This window comes from Aythya ferina (assembly GCF_964211825.1).
Source record: "Aythya ferina genome assembly, chromosome: 2".
In the NCBI taxonomy this organism is placed as follows: Eukaryota; Metazoa; Chordata; class Aves; order Anseriformes; family Anatidae; genus Aythya; species Aythya ferina.
The window spans coordinates 24,669,809-24,696,703 of NC_140297.1; the positions used below are offsets into that span (position 1 = coordinate 24,669,809).

The following is a 26,895-nucleotide window of genomic DNA, read 5'->3' on the forward strand; positions in this document are numbered from 1 at the left end:
TTTTTTTTTTTTGTCATTATTCTGTTGCAGGAGTCTTTTGGTCTTGAGATCTACAGTGTTCTTTTCTATATAGAAATAAAGATAAGTAGGAAATAAAGAGACAACTCAGGAAATAAATTGGATCATTGAAACTCTTGGTTTTAGGATTACTTGGTTTTGCAATTAAAACGGAAAAAAAAAAAAAAGAAAAGCCAGTTCTAGTGTAAATAATTGATGAGATCAACTTCTTTAAATGATGTAGCAGATCAGACAGATTTGCAAGAATGTACCAGTGCCAGAGGAGCAAAAGAAATTAACCTGTGGCACAGTAAAATTGTCCCTGAGTCAATTTAGTAGTAAAAGCTATTAAATAAAGCTTCTTAAAAAAGAAAAGTTCAAAGTTCTGTGATGAAGAATACCTGCTAATTGATTACAGTTGGATTAGTAACTCGTCTTTTGTTTTTCATAGGACAAATCTGTTGGGTAGTAGTTCTAGGATATCTTAACTGTTTATTCAAGTGGATGATAAAGGCCAGAGGCTAGAGACTCCAGGCTCATTGTTTCGTTTCCCTAACTTACTCCAATTGTTAGTTAGTCACTCAGCTTTGATGGGCAAGGAACAGAAGTACAGAGTAAGGAGACACTGTTTGGGATTCTGGAGGAGAAGTAAGGATGAAAAGTGACAGTAATAAGGAAATGTAAGCAGTATAGAGAAACAGAGAGCACCTCAATAGGAACAGGTGTGGCTGCTGAAGGTCGTTAAGGCACTCCCGTGTTAGAAGTGTGAAAGCAAAAATCAACCAAAAGCTTTGACTGGGGAAGAGGTATTCTGGGATGTACAATAAGATGGAGGGCTGCAAGGAGGGAGAGGGGAGGAGGAATAAAGAAAATGAAAGAAAATGTAGTATGAAAAAGAAAAAAAAGGACAGTTCAGCTAATGAAAACAATTTGAAGATGGAAAATGAAGATTCATATGCTAAACTAATGTTTGGAAATAATCTGTTCGATGTTAAAGTGTGCACTATGAGAGGAAATACTAGATTCTCAGCAGTGTATAGTTATGACAAAGATCAAGGACTGCCAGGATCTTACCTTTTTTTTTTTTTTTTTTTTTTTGGTGCATACAACAAACTGTCTGTAAATAATGATAGATAATTCAGTTTACCAACACTGAAATTATCCATATTGAAGAACAGTCTTTGAGGATATAAAGAGTATTTTGTTTTTTAGTTTGAAAATTTATAAAGCTCAGTTCTACATTACCAAAGAGAAGAAACCTCCTTAAATGCTGAGGTTACCTCTAGGTTGGTGGTGATTTCTGATACAGGAAATGGAGACGCTGAGAAGTGGGGTACCTCACTGCAGGTCATGCTCAGTTTTGGCAGTGCTTTATATACATTAAGATGTATTCTATTTAAATCTGATCATAGTCGGTTGGTTTGGGGCATTAATGGCCAGGGAATACATTCGTTTAAATTCAGTAATTTTAGGAATAGAAACAAAGAAAGGCATGACTAGGCAGTATATAAGAATAGCACTTCATATTGAGAATTTTCTACAAATATTAAGAGTTCATTTCTTTAGGATGACCTAAAGAGAGGGTTTGATTGACTTTTTCAGCTTACATTTTTTTTTGCCTCTCTTTCTAGTCATGGTCCTGTTATTCAGTCTTAGCCAAGTCACGATCGTTTGTGTATCTCTAGTGACCCATGGAAAGGTGATATGAGAGATGGACTGCAGCTCACATGCAAGTTGATATGTGTCATTCTTGACCTAGTGATACTCAGAGCATGGTTTTCAACGTCTGTCATTTTCAGTATGGAGGGATTTTTATTAACGTTTTTTCCATATTTGGAAGTATAATGAAAAACTGCTTTTAAAACAATGTCTCTGTAAATGTTTAGAGTTTTATGAGTTTATTTATCCACAGCACTCAGTGCCTGGTGGTTCTGATGGGATATAAGCAGGTTCATGTATTGTTTCTGAGAGAGAATTTATTAAGTTCTCTGGAATTATTGGTGGGAAGGAAGGAAGTGTAGAGAGAAAATTGCTTTATACACTCTGTACCTTAGTAAGACCAACTAGGTGAGAAGTAAGAAGTCTGGCACAGCCCTCAGAGTAAACTGAGAGGAATAAGAATTTGGGAACACCAAAATATTTTAGCATTGAGTAAAGAATATGCAAAAAAAATGCTGGAAAAGATGGCCTTAATTGTTGAGCAACTCTGAATGTAGCCTTTTTTCTTACAGAGATGGTATTCTGAGACAGAAATAAATGAAACAGAACTGTTGTGAATTAATACTTAAATAACTCAAAGCTATTTAAGTACTTAGGAATTATTCATGTTCCTGTTTCAGTGCTTTGAAATCTTAGAACAAAGCATCCAAGTACAAGGTCCTGCACCTGGGACAGGGCAATCCCAAGCACAAATACAGGATCTAAAGAAGTGGGATTTAAAGAAGCATGGCCAGCAGGTCGAGAGAGGTGATTCTACCCCTCTGCTCTGCTCTTGTGAGACCCCACCTGGAGCACTGTGTTCAGCTCTGGGGCCCCAGCACAAGAAGGACATGGAGCTGTTGGAGTGAGTGATAGGACAAGGGGCTTTAAAGTAAAAGAGGGGAGATTAAGATTAGATATTTGAAAGAAATTCTTTACTAGGGGAGGGGTAAACCTGGCATTGGCACAGGTTGCCCAGAGAAGCTGTGGGAGCTCCATCCCTGGAAGTGTTCAAGACCAGGCTGGATGGGGCTCTGGGCAACCTGGTCTGGTGGGAGGTGTCCCTGCCCATGGCAGGGGGGTTGGAACTGCATGGGGTTTAAGGTCCCTTCCAACACAAACCATTCCATGATTCTGTAAGGAAGAGGGTAGTCATATTTAATACTGCATTCTTTGCAGCAGTAGCTGAATGTCAATATACATTCTCATTTTAGGAAAAAATGTTAGACTATGTAGCATTAATTCAAAAGTTAAAGTATATAGTTGAGCTTGGATTAGTTTTGTGAGAGCAATAGAAGTTAAGCTGGATCCTCAGTTATCACTACTGGAAACTGTTAGCTCAGCCACATACTTGTGTATGTAACAGCAACAAGTGAGAACAAAGGATAGATAAAGTAATAGTTCCACTGGCAAAATTTTGTCTTCATATGAAAGTTTTTGCTTTTTTTCCCACATGACTAAGGCCTTATTTAATTAATAATGCTCTTATAAATTTATCCTACTCTATAAAAACTGGAAGCTACATTATTATAGACTGCCAGAAGCCTATAAATCAGAAAATACGGTAAAATTTTGATTGCTACTTTCCTGTTAATTATAATTTTCTTGTAAATTGACAAAGCTAAAATAAACTTGTTTTTTCTTCTGCCCACTAATTAATCCATATTCAAAAATGAACCTAGAATTTTGTAGTTATGTTTGTATAACAGTTTACACTGAAGTCATTTTTAAAAAGTCAATAATTTAGGTAGAATTTTGTTCCATTGATAGTCTTGGTTCTCTCCCTTTAGTACTCATCCATTGCAATTGGAGTATGTTAGTACTGGAAACCCTTTTTTTTTTTTAAAAAAAAAAAAAAAAAAAAAAAAAAAACTTTTATTATCATCCACGTAAGTTTTTCAAAGGAACATAATCACTTCTCTTTCTTGTGACCATTTTAGTATTTGAGTTCTTTTCTGAGTCCTGCGATAATGTTGGACAGCTAGTACCAAAGAACATATCTTCTGAACAAACAGCATATAGAAACAAGAAAATGGACATCCTGTTTTTTGTAGGCAGATTACCTCCTTTTTCTTATTACCTTGCAGTAAGTTCCTCTGAATAACGTTCACAGATGAAAGTATTTCTGATTTTCTAAAAAGTACTTAGCTCTTGTGCATTATCATTAAGATACTAGCTGCATAGATGATAAAGATAATTGGATATAAAGGGCCTTTGTAATGTCTCTTCAGTATATTTTAACCATCAACCATGTTATCAGTGAAGAAACTTAAATAAAAATAAAAAACATCTTGCCAGAAGAGTTTAGCTGTTTGTACCAAGAAAATGCTGTGTGGCATAAGTGGTAGAATAAGTGCAAATTAACAACCTGAAGTCATAGTGAAACAGATCCCTATTTCAAATCTCATAAATTAATGGGAGAACTGATGAATAGCTTTATTGGCATTGTCCTATCAGAAGATGTGTTGCTAACAATATCTGTATATATGAACTTTTTTGAATTATTTCCTTTTAAACTGGACCCATGTGGTTCAGACAGATGAGCTACATAAAATCTAATTACTTCTGTTGATCAAAGAACAATTGAAGCATAGAGAGTGGATGGCTTAATAATGGAAGGAGCTGGATTTTTAATTACGCTTGATCAGGTCTTGGGAGAGAGCATAGTTGCTTGGAGGGCAAGATGAGTGCCTCTAAAATGTTGACTACTCGTAATTGATTGTGACAGCAAAAGAATAACACAGAAGTCTTACAGTGGCAAACACTGATGTGTGAGCTCATAGGATTTAAATGTTTTTAATTGATTTTCAGCAGAGTGTGGATTAACCCCTTAGTACAGAAGACATATCCATTAAACTTGAGTTCATTTGGCCATCTTTCTGTATTGATTTTCAAATAAATCTCTAGGCAAAAATACTTGATATTAACAGACGAAAAACAAATCTTGATTGTTTTGAAGATTGAAGCAAATAGTTCTAAAAGATTATTTATGCTATTAGCAGATAATGCACAACTTAAATGTGATGAAGAACTACATGGTTCCCACTAAAAAGTATAGGATGATATGGCCACATAGTTGTTACCTGCATTAGGAAAATAAATAACAATGTGTTTTTCCTGATTTTAAGCAAAGTATTTGTTTTTATTTAAAGCTGGGATTTCAAGGAAGTGAAGGTAGCCTTTACTGTATATATTCTAATCGCAATCATGGATACCTGTTATATTTTTTAGTACCATCTACATTCTCAGAGAGAGATGGCATATGTCTTGTTTAATACTTTTAGAATTCCATCATTGTAAATATTTTAATATTTTGTTTTAGCCGGAAAGTGAAATTTCCACTACTGTAGAAGATTACAGTTCTGAGGTAAGACTGAAGAAACACTTCCTTTCTAACTTTCCTTTTAACTTTTTCTTTTACACGTTTATTGAAATGCTGTGCACTGTTTTCCAAAAAGAGGAGGAAGGAAATAACACGTGATGTTATAGACAAAGATGTTGCATGTCATTACTGGTATGATTCATGTACCATTAAAGCAAGCATTGTGTCAACTACATAATGGGATGGCTGCTGTAATTGATAATACGATAGATTTATGAACTGTTATAACAGTGTCACCGTTCTGGTCATAGTAATGATTTGTGTTACTATTGGAGTTATGGTTGGGGATAATTCATTTTCTTTTGAAAATTATTTAATGAGTTGATTATGTCGTAATGAGTTCCAAAGTAGCTGTTGCTCAGAGACTGGCTGGTCATCACTCTGCTGCTGGTAGGTGGTGAGTGATTGCCTTTGCATCACTTGGCTGGTGTGTGTGTTTGTTTTCCCTATACTTACTGAACTATTCTTATCTCAACCCATGATTTTTTCTCGCTTTTGCCTTTCTGATCCTACCCCCATCCTACTGGTGGGGGAGTGAGTGAGCGACTGCGCTGGGCCTTAGCTGCTGGACAGAGTTGCCCACCACACATTGGCATCCACTATTCATATATGTTGCTTAAGAGGGAAGTAGGCTGTATGGAAATTTGGTCTCAACAAATGAAACAATTATGTTCATAAGGAGTGAACTACCTCACGTTTAGCGGAGGGACAAGAACATGGGTGCACAAAATAGCCATGGAGTATCTGATGTAAAAAGAGTAGTTTAAAAAAACCAAGTTCTTCATGTCTCAAATGGTAGCTGTTTTGGTTTGCAGCTCTCTGTGCTAAGCACTTTTGTAAAACACACCCCAGAATCTTAGGCTTGGCTAAGTAAGAGGGGATCAAGTAATCAAGCATGCCTCCATTGCTGAAGTAAATTTGGTTTAGAATATTTACTGTGCCTCCTTTGATTCAGCCTTTCTAAGAGAAAGCTGACACACCTTAGAATAACTATTCGTTCCTTACTAGGAACGAATAAATGCTTATTGTGAGCTCTAAGCGAATGTGCACACCAGACAATGTGTCCCTGACCTAGCACACTGTATGGTCTAAGAGTGAAATCATTGCCACAATGGACAGTCTAGGCATACCCTGAAAACTGGGGGGACCTCTGTTTCTCCTTCTCAGCTTTAAGGCTTTGTCTTCATTACTTCTTCTTCCAGTCTGTTCTTTTGACCAATTCTTGTATGTTTTCTGTTCCTGAGCTTTTTCATAAAGAGTTTCCTACCTTCCTTGTAATAGTTTATATTAATCTTTTCCCTTTTCCTTGTCCTTCCCCATTTCCCACATGCTTGGTTTCTTAGCTCATTCCTATAGCCCCTTTCTGGCCTTCCTTTTCCTTCATTAGTGATTCCTAAACCCAGATTATTTTTCCAGCCTTTCCAGCTTCATATAAGCTTTTTGTTTTTAACGCTTTTTCTCTCTCCCTTGAAAAAATATTATTTATTTCCACCTCTTATGTCTGTCTTCTAATGTTCTGCTCAAGTTCAATTTCAGCAGTACTGTCTCTTTCCAGCTTCTCATCAAATCACAGTTAGTTTCCCCCACAGATTTTGTCTTTGTCTTTTTAGTTGAAGTCCTTTCACTGTCCCTCTCTTCCCCAGTTTGAATCTTTCTCTCCCATTTGTTCTTCCTGTCCTTGTTTATAAACACCCTCACTTTCTTCTGGTGTGTTAGGAGAAGGCACTTGGGAGTACAGTGAAAACATTCCCTCACATTCATTATTAATTACTTTCATATACAGAATATTGAACCAAATGGACCCTTGGTCTGATCAATTACAATCATTCTTATGCTATGTTTGTTGTAATGCAAATTTAATATACACACACACACACACACATATATACACACACCTCTCCAGGTCAGGCACCTGTAGAATTGAAGATTCCAGGCCAGCAGCTTCAAAGTGCTGTAAATGAAAGAAAGGAAAAAAAAAATACGGAGAGGGATAAGTGGAAAGGTGCAAACTCCACATGGGGAAAAGTCAGATTAAAGATGTAATATTTCTCACAGATGAAATATGCATTGTTTTTGCATATTTTCCAAGGAATTAAATAAAGAACAAAAAGAACCTGAGTTTTTATTATGTATGGAAAGAAGATAGGAAAGCATGTAGTACTGTTTGCCATTGAGAGTAAAATAACTCTACTATTGAACAACTGCTGTGACCTTACGGCAGCTTTTTAGAATATATGCATCACCACGGTATGTGATTACTATAAAATGGAATACGCAATCTGTGCAGAATGAACCTTTGAAAAAAGTTAACAATGGCATTGATGTTCATATATCTTTACAGGTGAGGTATTATATATATATATATATATATATATATATATATTATATATAATGGAATATGAGTAAGAAAATTTGATCGCTTCTGAGGTTGTAGATGCAGTGTTGGAAATTGATGATGAAAGCTCAAGCAAACATATCTTTGCAGAAGGAGACAGAAAATATATGGCATAATGCCTTATCATAATTGCAGATATGTTCTGGCATGCGGAAATGTTTTTAGTGTTTTATTATTAGTATTAGTTGACTTATCACATCTAAATACTTTAATACAACATAATTTTTACCCAGCTTCATTCTTCAAAGATTTCCACAGGTGTCTACAGAGTATGTTAGGGATCAAATTCTTAGATACTAAAGACATTATAGAGAGAAAATAAAGACAATAAAGAATTACAACCAGACTGCTTTCTGAATGTGCCTTTAAAAACAAACAAACAAAAAAGATTTCCTACAGAATACTTTTCAAGGCATATTGTATTGTCATCCCTCCAAAACAACTTTTTTTCCTCTGTGAGACTTCTTTCCTAAAACAGAAGTAGGCAACACAAAATTTGTGAGTAGTAAAGTAGTACTGGGTCTGGTGAAGAACAAATTGAAGTGGTGAGAGTTGCTACCTTAATAAGCTGTTTTTAATTTAATTTAATGCAGTTGGTTGGTATCTGCAATGAGGAAATGGCATATTTAAGAATACCTATATTTAGGAATTACACTGAATTTTCAGTGTGTTTCATATCAACTGTTATATTATTTCTGTTATGAAAAACTTTGTTTACGTTCATGACCATCCTTTAAATAAAACAATCAGAGCCCTTTTCAGGTGAGAAACATGAGAATAAGTTGAATTTTATATATAATAGCATAATTATGAAGTTGTGTCAAATTGTGGGCTTACTTTAGTTTCAGATACATGACCTCCTTTTTGGAATTCTAAGAAACCACACATTTGTACAAATATAGGATTGTTCATCCATCTTTCTCCTATTTTTTAGCACATCTGTATTCTCTTTAGTTGTTTTTGTCAGAAATTACATTGAATTGGAAACTGTCACACTTCAAAGTGGAATGGGTTTTAAATCATATACTTTTTATAGTTGGTAAAATAAGCCACGTATTTTTAATTCGTCAGCCACTTTTCTTGAGGTTTTGGATAAAATTCAGTGATAAGTATTTCATTCTTTGATAGACTAATTAGACAGGGTTATAAGGAGTTTTCTAATAAAAATTGAAGGAATCAGTAAATGCTTATATCAATGTTCTTGTCTTACAGGATTCTTTTTGTAAAATATCTTAAACTGTAGTATTTTTAAAGGCTGTCAATTCTTATTCTTCAGAAGTTATTAGACTTAGTTATACTATATGATTGTAATTATTTTCATCAGAAACTGAAAATTATTTTAATTTATGGAGTTTAAAAAAATTGAGTTTCCCCAATTGTCCTAATTGCTAATTTTGCTAAGTTCCATACAGTCAATTGTGACATAACTAGAAAACTGAGGAAAGGCTAAATGTTCCTAAGAGCACAGGCAAGCAGTGTTGAAAGCCAAAGTATTAACTTTTGTAAATTAATTGGGTGTCCAAAATGCACAAGAAAAAGAAAAAAGCTAAAATTATGAGGTAAAAATGTTAATTTATTCCAGACCCTTCTGTATGTTTGTACTACCAAATCAAAGCACTTTTTTTTAACCGTAATTCTTCTTGCCAGCCTATAATAGGTTATATTGCTTTCCTGTATTGGAGTGTTTTTACATTTACCAATGATTGAACAGCAAGCATTGATTCATGCTGAGCACGAGTTTGCAATACATAAAGAGAAGTCTCTATAGTACTGACATCAATGTTAGCAGTAACAGTATGTTATGTGTAACTGCACAGTCTTTCTGAGGTACAGTTTCAAGTATTCCAAGGTCTGAGGAACACTTAGGGGAAGGGAGAGGGTGATGAACCTGTCGTAAAATGAAGTGTTTTCATAAATTTAATCCTGACCTCTGGTGGCAGTTGTCATAAATTGCTGCGTTACTTAGTGGTGAAAGTTGGTTTTCTCTTGTATTTTTGTGGAGGAAGCTTGCCTTCACTTGCTTAGCATATGTATTACTGATACAGTGTAGATTATACCTTTGTTTCTAGCCAATACAATACAATTTGTATTTTATACATTATTATAATAGCAAATATTATGTGAATTATTTTGAAAATACAAGCAAGAAAGAAAACTCAAGACAGAGCATACTTTGATGGACTTCCATAACCGTTGCTGGTTTCATGTCTTATATTCATCCAAACAGTTGCTCCTGAGTAGCTAATGTGCTGTAAAATTGCATTTTTTTCTTGCTTTGTGGTTAATTGATTATGCAGTTATACTCAGAGTGTTTGTTACTCCTTGTTCCCATTATCTTCCGTTATCTTATCTTATGTAGTTTGATTGCTTCTTTAAATGTTTAATTGTATGCTGGGGTATATAACTAAGCACATCATAAAACATCAAGGCGTAAGGCAATTTCAGTGTTAAAGGTGAATTGCAAAGCTTTAAAAGAAGAAATAATAATACTCTACATCAATAGTATGGGCTTGCAGAAGAGCTCTGTACAGGTAAACCACTGGGCCCAGGAGATGCCACACGAGTCCAGTAGGCCTCATGTAGGTGTCTTTAACACTAAAGTTGGTATCTGGACTACAGTCTGCAGCTGAGTGAAAAAATAATTTTGGAATGATATTTTTGAAACTAATATCCAGCCACAACAATCAATCTGGTCTGATGCAGCAGGATTCCTGTCCTGCCTCACGTTGCCAGGTTGTTCACATGGCTGCTGTCAGGAGAGCATTCTGGCATTGTGATTTTCTGATGGATTATGGTGCAGATTGTTTTCTTGTCATGTTTCAACTTGCACTTTGCAAGAAGGCATAAGACATTTGAAAGGAGAAGGTATGGGATGAGAAACAGAATGGGCTGAGATGCTAGTATGGTTCACTTCTGTGATATCTAAGAGCTAGGCTTCTGTTTAAGCAAGGAGTATTTCCAAAGTTCCAGGCAGTTGTTTGGAATGTGTATGCCAAAATCCATTTTATAAAATCTTTTTGTAGAAGTCTCAGCTGCTAAAGAGTCTGGAACATCTAAGGAGATGAGGCTTTTATGTCTGTCCTTGCAGCTCTTGTTATAAAGCATCAAAGAGTCATGGGTTGTTCCACACTGAAAGGATCCATAGGAAGAGAATCACAGAATCACAGAATTTTCTAGGTTGGAAGAGACCTCAAGGTCATCGAGTCCAACCTCCAACCTAACGCTAACAGCCCTCCACTAAACCATATCCCTAAGCTCTACATCTAAACGTCTTTTGAAGACTTCCAAGGATGGTGACTCCACCACTTCCCTGGGCAGCCTGTTCCAGTGCCTCACAACCCTTTCAGTGAAGAAGTTCTTCCTAACATCTAGCCTAAAACTCCCCTGGCTCAACTTAAACCCATTCCCCCTCGTCCTGTCACCAGGCACGTGGGAGAACAGGCCAACCCCCACCTCGCTACAGCCTCCCTTGAGGTACCTAAAAAGAGCGATAAGGTCGCCCCTGACCCTCCTCTTCTCCAGGCTGAACAAGCCCAGCTCCCTCAGCCGCTCCTCGTAGGACTTGTTCTCCAGGCCCCTCACCAGCTTCGTCGCCCTTCTCTGCACCCGCTCAAGCACCTCGATGTCCTTCTTGTAGCGAGGGGCCCAAAACTGAACACAGTACTCGAGGTGCGGCCTCACCAGAGCTGAGTACAGGGGGACGATCACCTCCCTAGCCCTGCTGGTCACGCTGTTCCTAATACAAGCCAGGATGCCGTTGGCCTTCTTGGCCACCTGAGCACACTGCTGGCTCATATTCAGCCGACTATCCACCATCACTCCCAGGTCCTTCTCTGCCTGGCAGCTTTCCAACCATTCCTCTCCCAGCCTGTAGCTCTGCTTGGGGTTATTGCGCCCCAGGTGCAGGACCCGGCACTTGGCCTTGTTAAACTTCATGCAGTTGAGAAGGGTGCCCTGTGTGGCAGTTCACAAGAACCATAACACTACATCTTTAGCAATTAAGCCTAAATAAAATAACAGTTAAACAGAAGGAAAATCATTATTTCATAATAGCTTCTATTAAACTAGTAGGGTTATTAATCTGGGACGTGAGCCAGAAAATAGACACTGGTGCTAGGCTCTGTGTAGACACTTGTATGGCTGAATGCAGAGCAAACATCTGGTGATACACAAATGATGTGCAGTGCCTCTGTGAGCTGCCTGGACTGATGTTTGCTGCAATTTTATTTATTCTTTCTGAAATAAGGTAGTAATCTCTCTGTGGCATCTTCCTTTTCAGTGAGGAAGTCAGGAGTTGAAGTGGCAGTATGTCAGCTCTGCCAATTCATGTCTGATGCAAGATTATTCAAAACTTGATAACTATATTGATCCCATTTATAACAGTATGATTCTGTGTCGAGTAACTTACTGATTTGCTCAGACATGATAGTTTTGTGTAAAGAACCCCCAGTCTTTACTATAGCAGATATCAGAGCTATATAGTTGCTTTTTTGATGTAAACACAGTATTTGGATCTGATACAATACCTTTCCACCTGTAGTACTATTATTTTTGTTTCAGGCTCATTTGATAAAGAGCTCTGAGAGGAAATACAGCTCTTCTTGCTTTCTCATTTTAAAACATTCGTCTGTTGGTTTAAAAGCCTGTAGGTCTGTCTTACGATTTCTCACAAATACATAGTATGTTATTTTTATCTCAATTTTTTAAAAAATATTATTTTATTTTTAACCTATAATTTTGGCGCATGCTTACCTTTTGGAAATACATTATTATTGGTTTGTATGGTCTGTGGAACCAAAATTCTCCTGGAAGCTGACAGGGGTTGCAGCATTAGGTGAGTGAAAGAGAAAATTTTCAAATGTCTTATGTTAAATGGATAATTTCTGCTCCTTTTTAATCATAAGAAATTCCTCCAGATTGTGAACATCAGTCTATCATCTACTATAGAGATACTGAATATTTTTAGAAATAGTAGATCTTGGGGTGTATATAATATCTTTTGGAAATTACTATGTCTAGTAATCTATAGAAATATTAAACATAATTTAAAATGGAGTATTACTGCATTTTAATAATTTACTGTGTAAAGCTTTGCATTGACCTTTAGATCTGAATTCCTTTGTTTTCTCCAGATGATTACATTTCTAATACGTTTTTTGGTTTTAGACAATAATATCTATTTTTGTAATTTGTGGGGTTTATCTGTTACCTGTGCAGAGTTAGACGCAGTTTATTTTCTAAAATGCTATTTTGTATTTCAAATTAAATAATTTTTTGTGGCATAAGGATTTATGTGTGTCTGCAGGAATCAAAGATTTCAAACAAATCAAAAATAGAAATCAAGGTTTATTTCAAATAATAATGTACTTAGAAATTGTCTTTATACAGGTAAATGGTTGCAGTTTTGTGACAAGAACAGCTATACCTGCAGACTTAATCAGGGTACAGTATTGCAAATTGAATTGTAATACTAATAATGAATACTAAAAACCTCAAACAATTTGTTCAAACAAAAGCTGTGCTGTTGACTAATACTTTGTTTTGCATGCTGTGCTCTGTATCTGCATTGCTTGATATATAAATGCAGTTTAAAGATAAAATAAAAAACGTCTCACTGCTTGTATTAAGGCTAATATTATAAGGCAAGACTTGCAGAAATGCTTTATGTCAGTGTTTTTAAGGTGTGAATTATACTAACAAAAGAGGTTACCATGGTAATAAGATCCTCAATACTGTATTATATGTTAATGTTCTAAGGTGGCATTTGATACAGAATTTGATATTTGAGTTTACTTATCTTGATAAAGCATAAGAATGGCATGTTAAGGAACTTGGATTGATTTAGGAAGAAGAATTTGGAGTTGGAGAGCTTTGTTCAGAACATGGAATGCAACACTCTGAGATGCAACTAGAGGTGATGGTGAATGAATTGGCTGGGAAACAACAAGAGATTGAAGAACTAAACAGAGAGCTAGAAGAAATGAGGGCAGCATATGGTACAGAAGGATTGCAACAGGTATAATTACCTTATGTTGCTTTCTACTTACTACTTGGTTACATGCAAAAATGCAGAGTATCACCTGAAAGAGTTCACCTTTAATTACAGTTGTTCAGAATGCAGTTAGCATGTTATATGGAATTATATGTAATTTCTTTTAATCACATACCACGCGCTCTGTTTCTTTGAATGGCATTTCCATCATGTGTCCTTTTTCTATATTTTGTGAGTAAAGTTTCAGTGTTCTTTTCAGTGACTTTCTTCATATCAGGAATGGAGAGATGATTTTCTTCGAGAAAAGTCGTAATTCTTCTTTATTTGTGCAAAGACTGCATTTCTTTTATACCTTCTTGTTCCTCAAAGATCTAAAAAATATCAGGTTTTACTTCTTAAGGAATGATATTACTAAGTTGGGCCTCAAACCAGAAAGGTATCTGTATACCTAAAATTCACTGATATTTCACGGTCTGAAATACAAGGCAACTGAGCCAGGATTATAATTTGGGATTATAATAATTAGGGATTACAGCAAAATATTTCTTAATTTAGAAATATCATTCAAATATAAAGTTAGGTTGTAAAGAATATTAAATACTACCAGTTTGAGCAAGCGCTACATCTCACTTGTCTCTTTCTTTTAATTTGGGTACATGCCATGTCACTGTATGCTTTTCTTTGTTTTGCAAAGAGCTATAGAATATGAAAATTGTTTTAAAATTCAGTTATTTTCACCTTCATTGTTACTGCACAGTTATAATTCTTTGCGTTTTCCATTTGTACTTTATCTGTGAAAATGGATGTTATGTTTTCCACTACCAGTGATCTACAAGTGGTTGCCTTGGAGGTTGCCTTGGAGGGAGATGGTTTATCATTGCTTTGTCTGGTGTTGCACTTTAAGACAAGTTTATCTTCTAATTGCTGTGACTTATGTCCATTGTGCTAAACATAATAGTCATATCATAATAAAGAACATAATATCATTTTATTTTCAAGCAGTTGTGACTACTGTTTAAAGTAAAAATGTTTACATTTTTAAGTGACTATGATTAATATTTTAAAAATAAATCAAAATCTATTAAAACATGCTGCAGTACAGTAATACTTGAAATACATTTTAGCTGCAGCATATTCTTTATGATAATGGTACAGTGCATATTATCTCATCTGAGGAATGCATACAGCTTATTTTTCACAAGAAAAAAGAATTGTAAAAAACGGGGGATACAGCAGATTTGTTGTGTGTGGTAGTTCTGCCTGTTTGTTAAAGAAAAAGGTTGAGTAAAAAAGTTGAGAAGTAACACAAAAGTGTGTAGATTTGAACAGATAAATTTACTCAATCTCGTTGAACAAACACAAAAGGAAAAATATGACACAAGTATCTGATCTGTTCCTTATTTTCTTTGTTATAACAAGCATCTAGTATTTCCACTAGATCCATATTTTGACACAAAAATGTTCTGAACAGAACTTTCTAAAGTAAGTTTTAAAGCTCTGAAAAGAGCTTTAAAGAATTTCCTCAAATTCTTTGCCCAGGTTGGCGTGTTTAAGGGCCTCTTGTTTTTTGTGTCCCACTGAATAATGTCCCTATCCTCTAAATCAGTAGTCTTTTTCTGAAAGCACTATAATTTTACTTCAGTAATCAGCATGTAACCTGGAGAAAGTTCTTTTTGAGAGCATAGTAAACAAAACAGTTACAGAAGGTGACTGATGGTTTTAGAAATTTCCGATGTGTAGAGATGAAGCATGTACTAGCTTTGAATGAGTTCAAATCAACAAAGTGACTTTAAAGTGAATAACATATCGATTTTATGTATTTGCACATGCATGTGGACCCAATTAGTATTATAGGATTTCTGGCTAATGTTATCTTACACACAAAAAAAAAAAAAAAAAAAAAAAAAAACCTGCAAAGAAAATTTTTTCTGTCCTTTTATCGTTTTTTTATTGTCATAAATTATAGAAGATGAACCTATGAAATACACTGCATCAGTTTTGCAACCTGAGCTGATTTTTCATGTAGTTATTAATAAGGTTTGCAATGTAAGTTACCACATAGTGTCTATTATATACCTTTAATATAATCAATGCAATTTATTGCACTTTGTGACAGGTGATGTAATTTGCATTTATTGTGTGAAAAATGTGTGGACAAGGATAGTTGGACAAAATTGCTGATGCTTTATAATTGGGTATCCTGATTTCTATTATGATGGTATGGTTTACATGGCCACACTCTTTAAAAGCAAATTCTATATTTAATTAAGTAATTAATCTTCTTAAAATTTCCAATTTTTTTTGTCCTTTTTTTTTTCGATAAGTATATTTATGGAGAACCTGTACACTGTTGTATGAAGACAAAAAATGTCACTGAAATGCTTACAAATAAGAGTTAGTGAAAGTGAATTTTCCAGTATGTCTGTTCATCTTTTTAAGAGATGCTAGGGAACATATATTCCTGTTTAACTAGAACAAGTTAGTATTTTTTCTGTCTGTGGCTTTGATGTATATTAATCGTTTAAATTTTATTTTTTGTAGCTGCAAGAATTTGAAGCTGCTATCAAAAAAAGAGATGATATTATCACTCAGCTCACTACTAACCTACAGCAAGCACGGAAAGAAAAGGATGAAACTATGAGGGAGTTTTTGGAGCTTACAGAACAAAGCCAAAAACTGCAAATTCAGTTTCAGCATGTAAGTTACAGCACTAACAATGCTTATTTGGGTTTGAAAACTCATGTCGCTTTGGAGGGTCTATAAATAGTTGCTTCCTGAAGAAATAAAGAATTTTATGCTTTTGCATTTTTTAAGAGTTGGTCCCTTGGTATAGGGACCTGTATATTATCTGCAGTCAATTTAACAGTCCTACAGTTATCATTATAGTTGCTGGTTTATTGTACTAATTCACTATAAAACAATAGAGATTAGTCTGTTTTCTTTCCTAATGTGTAGTGATAGCTGCTGATAAATACTGGATGATGGCAATTATCTTAGGGGGAAAAACACTCATGTAATTACAGTTCTCAAAACTTTGGGCTGAAATCCAGTTACCTTTCCAATCAAAACAGCGAGCCATCAGTTTGCTGGGCCACCATTTCACACTTCAGCCCTGTGTTTTTGGATAAAATCTGCCTCTTGTGGTGTTCTTGATTACCTAGATAATTAATTAAAATTGGATTGGGAACCAGTAATTACAACTAGTTCATATTACTATCTAGGGATTTTTCTGAGACACTGTTGTACTGTACTAGCTCACCATAAAACAATTTAATTTTTTTTTAATATTTTTTGTTTAGCGGTCTTCCAACAAAACAGCAATATTTCAGTTCCTCCTGAAAGAAGTTATAAAATTTTGTAATTGTTTGTGCTTGTGAAGTGGAACATAAAATTGAAGACCATAGCTGTCTCTTTCTGTAGTGCAAGCTGTTTCTGAAACACTTGATACATTTTTGTTGTTGTTTTTCTTTTGTTTGTTTTGTTTTTAACACGCAAGTTACAGGCAAGTGAAGCCCTAAGGAACACCAGCCATAGTTGCACAGCTGCTGATTTATTGCAAGCCAAGCAACAGATACTTTCACATCAGCAACAGCTAGAAGAACAAGAATGTCTGCTGAAGAATTACCAGAAGAAGAATGAAGAATTTCAAGTGCAGATTGCACATCTTCATGACAAAATCAAAACGTATGAAATGGTATGTTCCTTATTAGAAAAGATCTCTTTTGTTATTGTTTCTTTTTATGATTTTGTAGTTCCTTTGAAATATACGGCTCAGATCATGGATTATGAGTGTGCTACATGTGATGCATACAGAATTTTTAAATGTGTGTAAGAACATGTCTGTTGACTAACAAATAATATGCATATAATTTAGAGCTGAGTTGCCTATTTCAATATTGTTCATAATTTTTTTTAAATTGCAGAAATATTTTCAATTGATGAAACTATACTGAGAATTAGAATGTCTTTATAAAGTGGTATCATTTTATTAGAAAAAAAAAAATAACCTGCTTGAACAATCTTTTCTGTCCTGAGGAAAGAATTTCTTCATGTACATTGTGTATTGTCCATAATGGTAGACTTCTTAGAAGTAGCTTAAAATAATAATAATAACAATAAAGTCATTAAAAGTGACAAAAGACAAAGTTTTCAGCAGATGGTGCCAAATATCTTCTGAAATATCAGAGCACAACTAGAAAAAAAGGAAATAATTTTTGTTTTGATTTTTTCTCTCCTTTGGAGGGCAATGGGGAGAAGTCATATATCCCAAATGTGCAGAAAACCTCCAAAAGAGGGCAAGAAATAACTTATTTAGTTTTTATAAATGATCATTATCCTATGAAAGGCATTGTGTTTAAATAGCTAAGTGTATAAATGTTCTAATATGTTCAGGAAATGAACTGAAAATAAAAATGTTTTTGCTTATTTTTAAGGAAAAGCACAAAAGCGAGGGAGAAGATATGAGTAGGCTACAAGAAAAAGAAGCATTAGTTGAAGAGCTGGAAGCAAAACTTGGAGAAGAACAAAAAAAATCATTTCAGCTTAAGGAAAAATTATCAGATGTCAGTAAATTACATGAAGAATTAAAAGAACAGATTTCACTAAAGAATCAGGAGATAAGTAATATGAGAGTTGAACTTACCACCTACAAACAGAAAGAAAGACAATGTTCTGATGAAATAAAACAATTAATGGGAACTGTAGAAGAACTGCAGAAACGATGCTATAAAGACAGCCAGACTGAGGCTGACATTGTGCAAAGAATGGAATTGGAAACACAAAGGAGACTGGCACAACTTCAGGCTGAACTAGATGAAATGCATGGCCAGCAGATTGTCCAAATGAAGCAAGAATTAATTAAGCAACATGCAATGGAAATTGAACAGCGTCTTTCACAACAAAAAGTAGAATTGGAGAAAACTTCAAGTCTGTGTTTGAATGATAATATTAATAAAGATCAAATGCATTTAATGAATATTAAAATTAATGAATTGAATGTGAAGTTGCAAGATGCTGATAATGAAAGGGAAAAAATAAAGCAAGAATTGTCACAACAGATGGAAGTAATTTCAGCAGAGAAGTCTCTTCAACAGACTAAAATTGACGATCTTTTCCAAGAACTGAACTTTTCAAGAGAGCAGGTTCAAAGAGCCAAACAAACTATAATGGATATGGAATGTAGGTTGAATGAAGCTGAAAAATACCAGTTTGTGATTGAAGATCTAAAAACTCAGCTGGCTTCTGCCTCTGAATTTAGGAAGGAATTGGAATTAAAACATGATGCAGAAGTCACAAATTACAAAATAAAACTTGAAATGCTTGAACGGGAGAAGGATGCAGTTTTAGACAGGATGGCAGAGTCTCAAGAAGCAGAATTAGAGAGACTGAGGACAAAGCTTCTGTTTAGTCATGAAGAGGAACTTACCAGACTTAAAGAAGACTTGCAAAAAGAGCACATGGTAAACATGGAAAGCCTTAAAGATAACTTGAATATGCACCATAAACAGCAGTTAGATGGTATACAAAAAGAAATGAGTCAAAAGATAGAAGTCATGCAGCTTGAAAAGGACAACTTAATTACAAAGCAAAACCAGTTGATATTAGAGATTTCAAAATTAAAAGATTTACAGCAGTCTATTGTAAATTCTAAATCTGAAGAAATGACCCTTCAAATTCATGAGTTGCAGAAGGAAATTGAAGTGCTTAGGCAGGAAGAAAAAGAAAAAGGTACTCTTGAGCAAGAAATTCAAGAGCTGCAGCTTAAAACTGAATTGATGCAGAAACAGATGAGGGAGACAGAAGATAGCCTTCAAAACAAATGTTCAGAACTTGAAACACAAAATAGCCTTCTTCAGGGGGAAAACAAAACTCTGGAAGAGAAATTAAAAAACATGTTGGTAATCTCTGAAGCAAATAACATTGTTAATGACAGTATTAGTTCTAAGTCAGAAAATTTGGATGTGCAAAACAGAATAGAAAACCTGATTGCTGAAAATGAGCAACTCAAAAAACAGAACAGTCAACTCCAGGAGGATACTGAAAGGCAGAAGAGTGCATTTTTGTCTACTGAGAAAGAACTTGAAGCTAATTATAAAAAGCTGCAGAAAGAGTGTGCAAGCCTTCTGAAGGCAAAAACTGAGTTAGAAGAGAACAAGACTAAGCAGGAAGCTGAATATAAAGTCAAACTCAAAGCTTTGAGCGAAGAACTTCAGCACTTGCAAAGCAATAAACCACTTGTATTTAAAACTAGAACTGCTGGTTTTGAAGGGAGTAAAGAAAAGGTGTCCAGGGTAGACACACTTGAGGCTGGAGAAGTTGTTGAGAAAGATGCAACAGAACTTATGGAAAAGCTTGAGGTTACCCAACGTGAGAAACTGGAATTATCCCTGAGACTTTCTGATCTTTCAGAACAGTTAAAGTCAAAGCACAGTGAAATTTGTTGTTTAAATGAAAAAGTTAAATCCTTAAAAGATGAGAAAGAACAAGTTCTAGCAAAATGTAAAGAACTAGAAGTTAGAATTAGCCATGCTCAGAGAGGAAGTATTAGTAGTACTAGACCTAAAACAAAATGCTTTAAAGGAAAAGCTGTAAAGACTGCTCCTCCAGCATCTGAGAATAGAAGTAAAACATCTGGTCCCAGCAATGAAGTCAATGAAGGAATAAATGTAGGAGAAAATCTGGGTTCAGGTAAAGATGCCAGTCATCAGGTAACAAAAGGAAAGGAAATTCAGCAAATGTTGAAAGCAGAACAGCCACCTCTTGTAGAACATTTGCATGAGATGCCAGACAGGCTGCACGATGAAACATCGTTAATATCCAGTGAAAATACACAGAGTGAAAATAATAATCTTCAGCAGCAAGTGAATACATTAAAATCAGAACAGGTATGTTACATAAAACTGTAGCCTACAAAAATTTCTAGGAGCTTGCCCTTGGAGATTTGTCTCATATTTTTCCTTTTAGCTGCTTGAAAGTGCATTTGTATTGTGATGGGTTTGTGGCATAAAGTGGCCAATGGTTGGAAGTGATTGCATGAATGACCAGACCTTGTAACCATAGTCAACATGTATAAGGATGCTGATTTTCAGTGAAAGAAATACTCTTCATTTACACTTAATTAAATCAACAACAACAACAACAAAAAAGTAAGGAGAAGATATCTAGAGCACTTCATCTTTTGGTATAACATACAGTTTAATTTCTTGAGATGAAAACTTATGCAGGACACATTGTTTCATCTGGGATTAGCTTTTCAGTACTGTAAATTCTCAGGTAAACAGTATAAGGAGAGAATGAGACTCTTGACTTCTTCAGTCATCTTTTACCAAACTCGTGAAATACTAATATTCCACTATCAAAGTTTTTGTGTATGTGTGGTTATCACTTTTTGGATGTGAGTGTAAGAAGAGATATGGATTTCTAAAGGACACGGGAAGAAGGTCTTAACTGATAGGAAGTTTGTTATTCAGTTAAGTCAAAGTACTCTGGTCCTCAGTCAGCTGAGAATTCAACAAATATAAGGCCACGTTTTCTGTGATATCTGTTTTTAATCTTCAAGCACTGGTAGTCAGTCTTGCTGAAGCAGTTTAAGTTATTTGGAAATTTGTTTCCCAAGGCAATTAGCATCACCAGTATCCATAATAGCAGAAGCTATTTTTCAGAAACTCAAGGCTTCTTTTGAGTCACAAAATAATGTAATTTGGAAGAGACATCTGGAGGTTATCTGGTCCAACCCTACTCAAAGCAGGGTCTACTTAGTTCAGTTATTTCTTTAATTGTTTTGTTTGTTTGTTTTGTTTTTTAAATCTGCCCATGTTCGCAGATAGATTGAGAAAATTCTGGTCTATTTGATGTGTATGCTATTTAAGATGCCTCTCTTCAGTGAAGTTTCATTGGAAATCAGTAAGCAGACAGTGTCCTCTTTGACACCTATTCACACCTGCAAATAAGGTGCCTCACAAGACAAAAATAGTTTGCAAATGTGGTTTGCTGTAATGACTCCATAGAATATAATCTGCACTGAAATGATCTGAAGCATTCAAATTCCCAACCATATGGTAACTGTGAGGATGTGTGTTCTCAATATTAAGTGCAATGTTTAAAGGTCATTTTGTTTGCAGCTGTTTTTCCCAAGGCAGAAACTGAAGAATATTGTGTTTTGTCATTTAGTTTGTTTATTTCATTTTAAGTTAAAGAAGTGTCTTACTATTTTGTTATGATTCAAGTTTTTAAAATGTGTATATTTAAACTTTTATTTAACGTATAACATATATGCAGCATTCCATTCAACATATTAAGTATTAATTCCTGAAATTCACAGAGACCGGACATTTCTTGTTTTCTTGTTTCTTACTCTTTGTAAAATGTCTTGTTTTATTCAAAGACTGATTTACAGCTACAGATGGAAGCACAGCGCATTTGCCTGTCCCTGGTTTATTCAGCTCATGTAGATCAAGTTCGTGAGTACCTGAAAGCAGAAAAAGAGAGTGCACTTTGCAGTCTTAAAGAGGAGCTTGTACATAGTCATCTACAAGAGATGAATGATCTTAAAAAAATGCATCAGCTGGAGCTGCAGGCCTTAAAAATTCAGCAAGCAGGTAACTTGACCAAAATTACAGGAGAAAAGCTCTTGGTATGAAAAATAGTATCTTTAATAGAAAAAAAGCACTGAAATAGGAAAAAAAAAAAAAAAAAAAAGCATCTGGGGAGAAGTGTATGGAGCTGTACAACAAATTATTTTTATAGTGTATTTTGAAGTGGTTTTGTGCCAAATTATTTCCCTATTATAAGTAGTCTATTGGTTACTTAAAAATTAAAATGTGTGTGTTGCACACACATTTATATACATAGCACACACATTTAAATACATAGCGAGAGAGAGAAAAGGAATGGAAAGTATTGCAGCTCACGTTTTGCTGTATAGCTCATAATTAGTATTAGGTCAATTAATTCCAAAGAACTGTATGATAGATTCATCTATCAGTTTGTATTCCTTACTGAAATATTAAACAAATGCATTAACAAAATATTTTTTAGCTTCTTTCATTCAATTTCTGCTTTGGCTTCCTGCCCACATTAAGTAAGCTTCTTTGATACTACTTTGAGGAGTATTGTTCTTTGCACTTCTGCCTCAGTCAGCTTTTATGTTATCTCATTGCTTTTCCATCAGTACATTTTCTGTCACTCCATGATTTGCCCTTATGTGACATTTTTGGCATAATAACTTCCTTGCCCTACAGTATATTTAAGTAAAGTTTGATCTTTCTAGAGCTCACTGATACATGAAGCCATTTCTTATCCCTTATTCCTGTTGAACATGCAGTTTTACTCTAATAATTGAATCTGGCTCTGTGATGGAACAAGAAGAGGGAACAAAAAACTATGCATTTCTAAGAGGAGGCAGTCTCACTGACACAGGGAATTAGGCCTTTGAAAAATTGTTGTGTATCAAGTATTTAAAAATAATATCAATAATTTGTGTTCGTAGATGATGAAGTCACATCTACTCAGAAACTTATAGAAAAGCTGAATGAAGCTGTAACTGTGGAATGTTCTAGGCTCACACAGGTAAGACTTAACAAAAAGCTTTTTTTTATGGAACTTCTGTAAATGAAGAATTATGTGTATGGTGAGTCATGTTTTTCTGCATCTTTAACCTGCTGTAGCAGAAGCTGCTTTGTGCATCATCTTCAACATGTTTTCTTTGCCTTGATCCCTAGATACAGACTGATCTTCTAAAATAAGGTTGCAATTGTTTATGCTTTTTTTTCTAAACTATTTCATGTCCTTGTCTCTTAATGTCTCTTTTTGTTTTATTTTATATTATCTGCTCATTCTGACGTATATTTGCCTTTGGAAAAAAGTTTTGGGCTGTACGTTTTTTGACTAAGTAGCTGTCAAACATCACACATTAACACAAAGGACATCACCCTCTCATAGCAACAATAAGACATTTCTTAGCTGCAAAGTCTTTCAAAGTCTTCAAGTGTTTTAGGAGTCCATCAAAATTGCTGTCTATAGTGTTTTCAGTAGATAAATATTATGATCAAAAATTGAAGATTATTTTTAGTTTGTATTCTAATATCAGCCACTAGTGACACTATTTTGCCTTATATTTTTTGAAGACTACTTAATACATTTATTTCTGGATAATTTAAGCTATATGTTTAAGCTATAAACACTGTATGCCACAATTTTCTAATCTTTAATGCATTCAGTTGTTGGGTTTGGTGGGATTTCTTTCTTTGCTGGAATATTTTCAACACCTTTTTTGAAAAGTGGATACTAGAATTACTGAAATTATTCTACTTTAGCAGGACTTAATGACAGCTCACAGAAAGTAGCAGGTGGATGAAATTCTTTAAAATTATTTCAGAGCTAGGAAGAATGCTGCCAAACTATATGATTCAATATTGAACTTTTGGAAAAATTACGGTTTTATTTTTTAAGTTGAATTTAGTGTCTTCTGATTCCAAAATGCTTCAATAAAGAATCCCACTGTTTGCCTTGGGCAGGCCAAGTTTCTCTTCAAATATTATATGTCTTCTGAAAAGCAAATACGTAAATCTTCTGTTCACCTACTCTTTGTAAACATTGTGGCTATTTTGCTGACCACATAGAAACAACAAATGTGAGGCATTCTTTATATGATTTGCTTGCATTTTTCTGCTGCCATCCCATTTACTGAATATTTAATGACAAGATGAATGGTAAGCTCTGAAAAGATAAAAAATTTCTGCCATAGGGAATCCTTTTTCCAAGTAAAACTGCAGTTAACCAGAAAGAAACAATTTATAATTACAAAATTTACAAGCAAGAAACATTCACAATGTAAGTTTGCTTTCAGCACTGATAAAGGAAGCCTTACTATGCAAGATTTTAATACTTAAAAGCATGAATTTAAATGGCTGTGCCAAAATATACATACTCATGTCTTAGCTGGAATGTCTTTTCATGCATGTTTCTTCTAACAGGAGTTTTAAAGGTTGTCTAGGAACATCTTATGCCATCATTTTTACAGAAGATAATATAAAATAATAATTTCCTGTCACCATTTTTCTCTGTGAATTATCACTGCTACATTAATAAACAATTCTTCACTTTTTGCCTTTGCTTCATTCATTTTGCAGGATTTGTGTGATAACTGGAATGAACAGTCTTCAACTGGTATAGAATCTGATCATAGGGAACAAGATATTTTCCATAGACCTGCTGATGAAAAAGAAAAGCTGAATGTAGAATTACCAAGACATAGAGGTCATGCTCACGGTAATGGCTTTCTACTATCATAGTGGTTTAAAAATAATAAAATAAAATAAAATAAAGATTTCAAGTATTTTAGACTGACAATTATACCATTAGTCATTCAGGTGCTATTTCATGTGCTTAAATAGCAGCTTTATAGATTTCTCACTTTTCTGAATAACTTTTCTTGTATTTTCTTGTGCTGTTTTCATTACAGTGAAAATTGTTGAAAAAAATGATTATTTTTTTCTTCTTCTGTAGAAGAAGCTAGCAGACATACCAAAAAAAATCAACACTATATAAAAGTGTGTTCTAAAACTTGGAGGTGCTATCACTATGTGATGCTTATTGAATATGTCTTCAGTGAAGAACTTGTGAACAATACATTGTATTAAAATTTATGCTTGAATGTTCAAATTGAACTTTTTTTAATTTCCTGATGATCTATGTAATTTAGCTTTGCAAGAACATATGGAAGCACTTCTGCACAAGATAATGGAAGAATACAGTAGGCTGACAGCACTTCAAACACAGTTGATGAAGGATTGTAAACAGGTAAACTTTTTATGATGTTAGAGTGTATAGGCCTTTGAGTTGTCTCTCTTGCATGAATTCCTCCTGGATCAGGGAAAGAATGTATTTGAAATTGCATTTATGCATCCTGGTTAAGTGGCATAGCAGGTTAGATAAAATGGGGTAGGCTGCTGTCTATGTGACAGAAATGTAGAATGGCTGAGGTTGAAAAGCACCTCTGGAGATTGTCTGTTCCGATCCCTACACAAAGCAGATGTAGCCAGACTAGGCTGCCTAAGACTTAAGTTTTGGGGTTTTGAGTTGTCTCCAAGGATGGAGGCTATGCAGCCTCATTGGGCAACCTTCTCTTCTCCAGGCTACCCAGCTCTCTAAGACTTTCCTTGTAAGACAATTACATCAAGCCTCACTTCCTCATGAGATTTTTTTTTTATTATTTTTTTTTTTTTGCTCCTACTCACCTCGTTTGTGGCTGGACTCACTCCATCTCTCATACTCGATAGCAGAGCACTGGTCCCAGCTTTCCAGATGTGTCTCACAAGCTGAGTAAAGAGAAAGGATCGCTTCCCTCATCCTGATGACAACTCTCTAATGCAGTCCAAGGGGCTGTTGGACTTTATTGTAATGGAACATTGCTGGCTTCTGTCCAACTTCCTATTCACCAAGGCCCCCTAGTCCCTTGTTTCAAAGCCACTTTCTAGCTGGTCGTTCCCCTGCATGTTCCTGGTGCAGGGGGATTATTCCTCTCCAGGCACAGGACCTGGCATTTCTCTCTACTGAAATTTATGAGGCTCCTCTCCGTTCATGTCTCTCTCTAGCCTGTTGAGGTCTCACTGAATGGCAGCACAAACATCTGGTGTACCAACCACTCCTCACAATGTATTTTGATGTATTAAATAAGGTACTCTAACTAGTTAAATCTAAAGATTTTTGTAGGTAACATGTATTGATGGACACATGTGTTAAAATATGTATTATAGAATCCTAGAATCACTCAGGTCCAACCTTCAACAGAGTACTAAAGTCCACCACTATGGACTAACTGTGCTACTAAGTTCTAAATCTACACATTTCTTGAAGACCTCTGGGGATGGTGACTCAACCACTTCCTGGGCAGCCTGTTCCAGTGCCACACAACCCTTTCAGCAAAAAAATTCTCCAAACATCCAACCTAGGCCTGCCCTCTGATGCAACTTAAGGCTTTTTCCCCTTGTTTTATCTCTTGGTGCTTAGGAGAAGAGACCGATCCCTACCTCACCTCCTTTAAGATAATTGTCAGCTGTGCTAAGGTCTCCCCTGAGCCTCCTCTTCTCCAGACTAAACAAACCCAGTTCCCTCAGCCCCTCCTCACAGGACTTGTGTTCCAGGCCCTTCAGCAGCTTCGTAGCCCTTCTCTGGACATGATTCAGGGCCTCGATGTCCTTCTTGTACTGAGGGGCCCAAAACTGAACATGGCACTCAAGATGCGGCCTCCCAAAGCTGAGTACAGGGGGATGATCACCTCCCTGGTCCTGCTGGCTACACTGTTCCTGATACAAATCAGGATGCCGTTGGCTTTCTTGGCCACCTGAGCACACGGCTGGTTCATATTCAGCCAGCTGTCAACCGATTCCCCCAGATCCTTTTCCGCTGGGCAGCTTTCTGGCCACTCTTCCC

General features: G+C 35.4%; 1 protein-coding gene across 5 annotated transcripts in view; it reads left to right on the top strand.

The window, feature by feature from the left end:
• Positions 1-26,895, top strand: part of AKAP9 (A-kinase anchoring protein 9) — a 114,067-nt gene that overhangs the window by 28,482 nt on the left and 58,690 nt on the right. For 3 of the 5 annotated variants that reach the window (XM_084511969.1, XM_084511966.1, XM_084511967.1), the window contains exons 3-12: positions 5,018-5,062; positions 12,861-12,914; positions 13,318-13,488; positions 16,006-16,161; positions 16,961-17,158; positions 17,898-20,348; positions 21,848-22,061; positions 22,952-23,031; positions 24,594-24,732; positions 25,166-25,263. In XM_084511969.1, the coding sequence (XP_084368095.1) occupies positions 5,018-5,062; positions 12,861-12,914; positions 13,318-13,488; positions 16,006-16,161; positions 16,961-17,158; positions 17,898-20,348; positions 21,848-22,061; positions 22,952-23,031; positions 24,594-24,732; positions 25,166-25,263 (3,606 nt within the window). The remainder of the gene's footprint in view (positions 1-5,017; positions 5,063-12,860; positions 12,915-13,317; positions 13,489-16,005; positions 16,162-16,960; positions 17,159-17,897; positions 20,349-21,847; positions 22,062-22,951; positions 23,032-24,593; positions 24,733-25,165; positions 25,264-26,895) is intronic. The other 2 variants (XM_084511968.1, XM_084511970.1) reach the window with 2 other exon arrangements.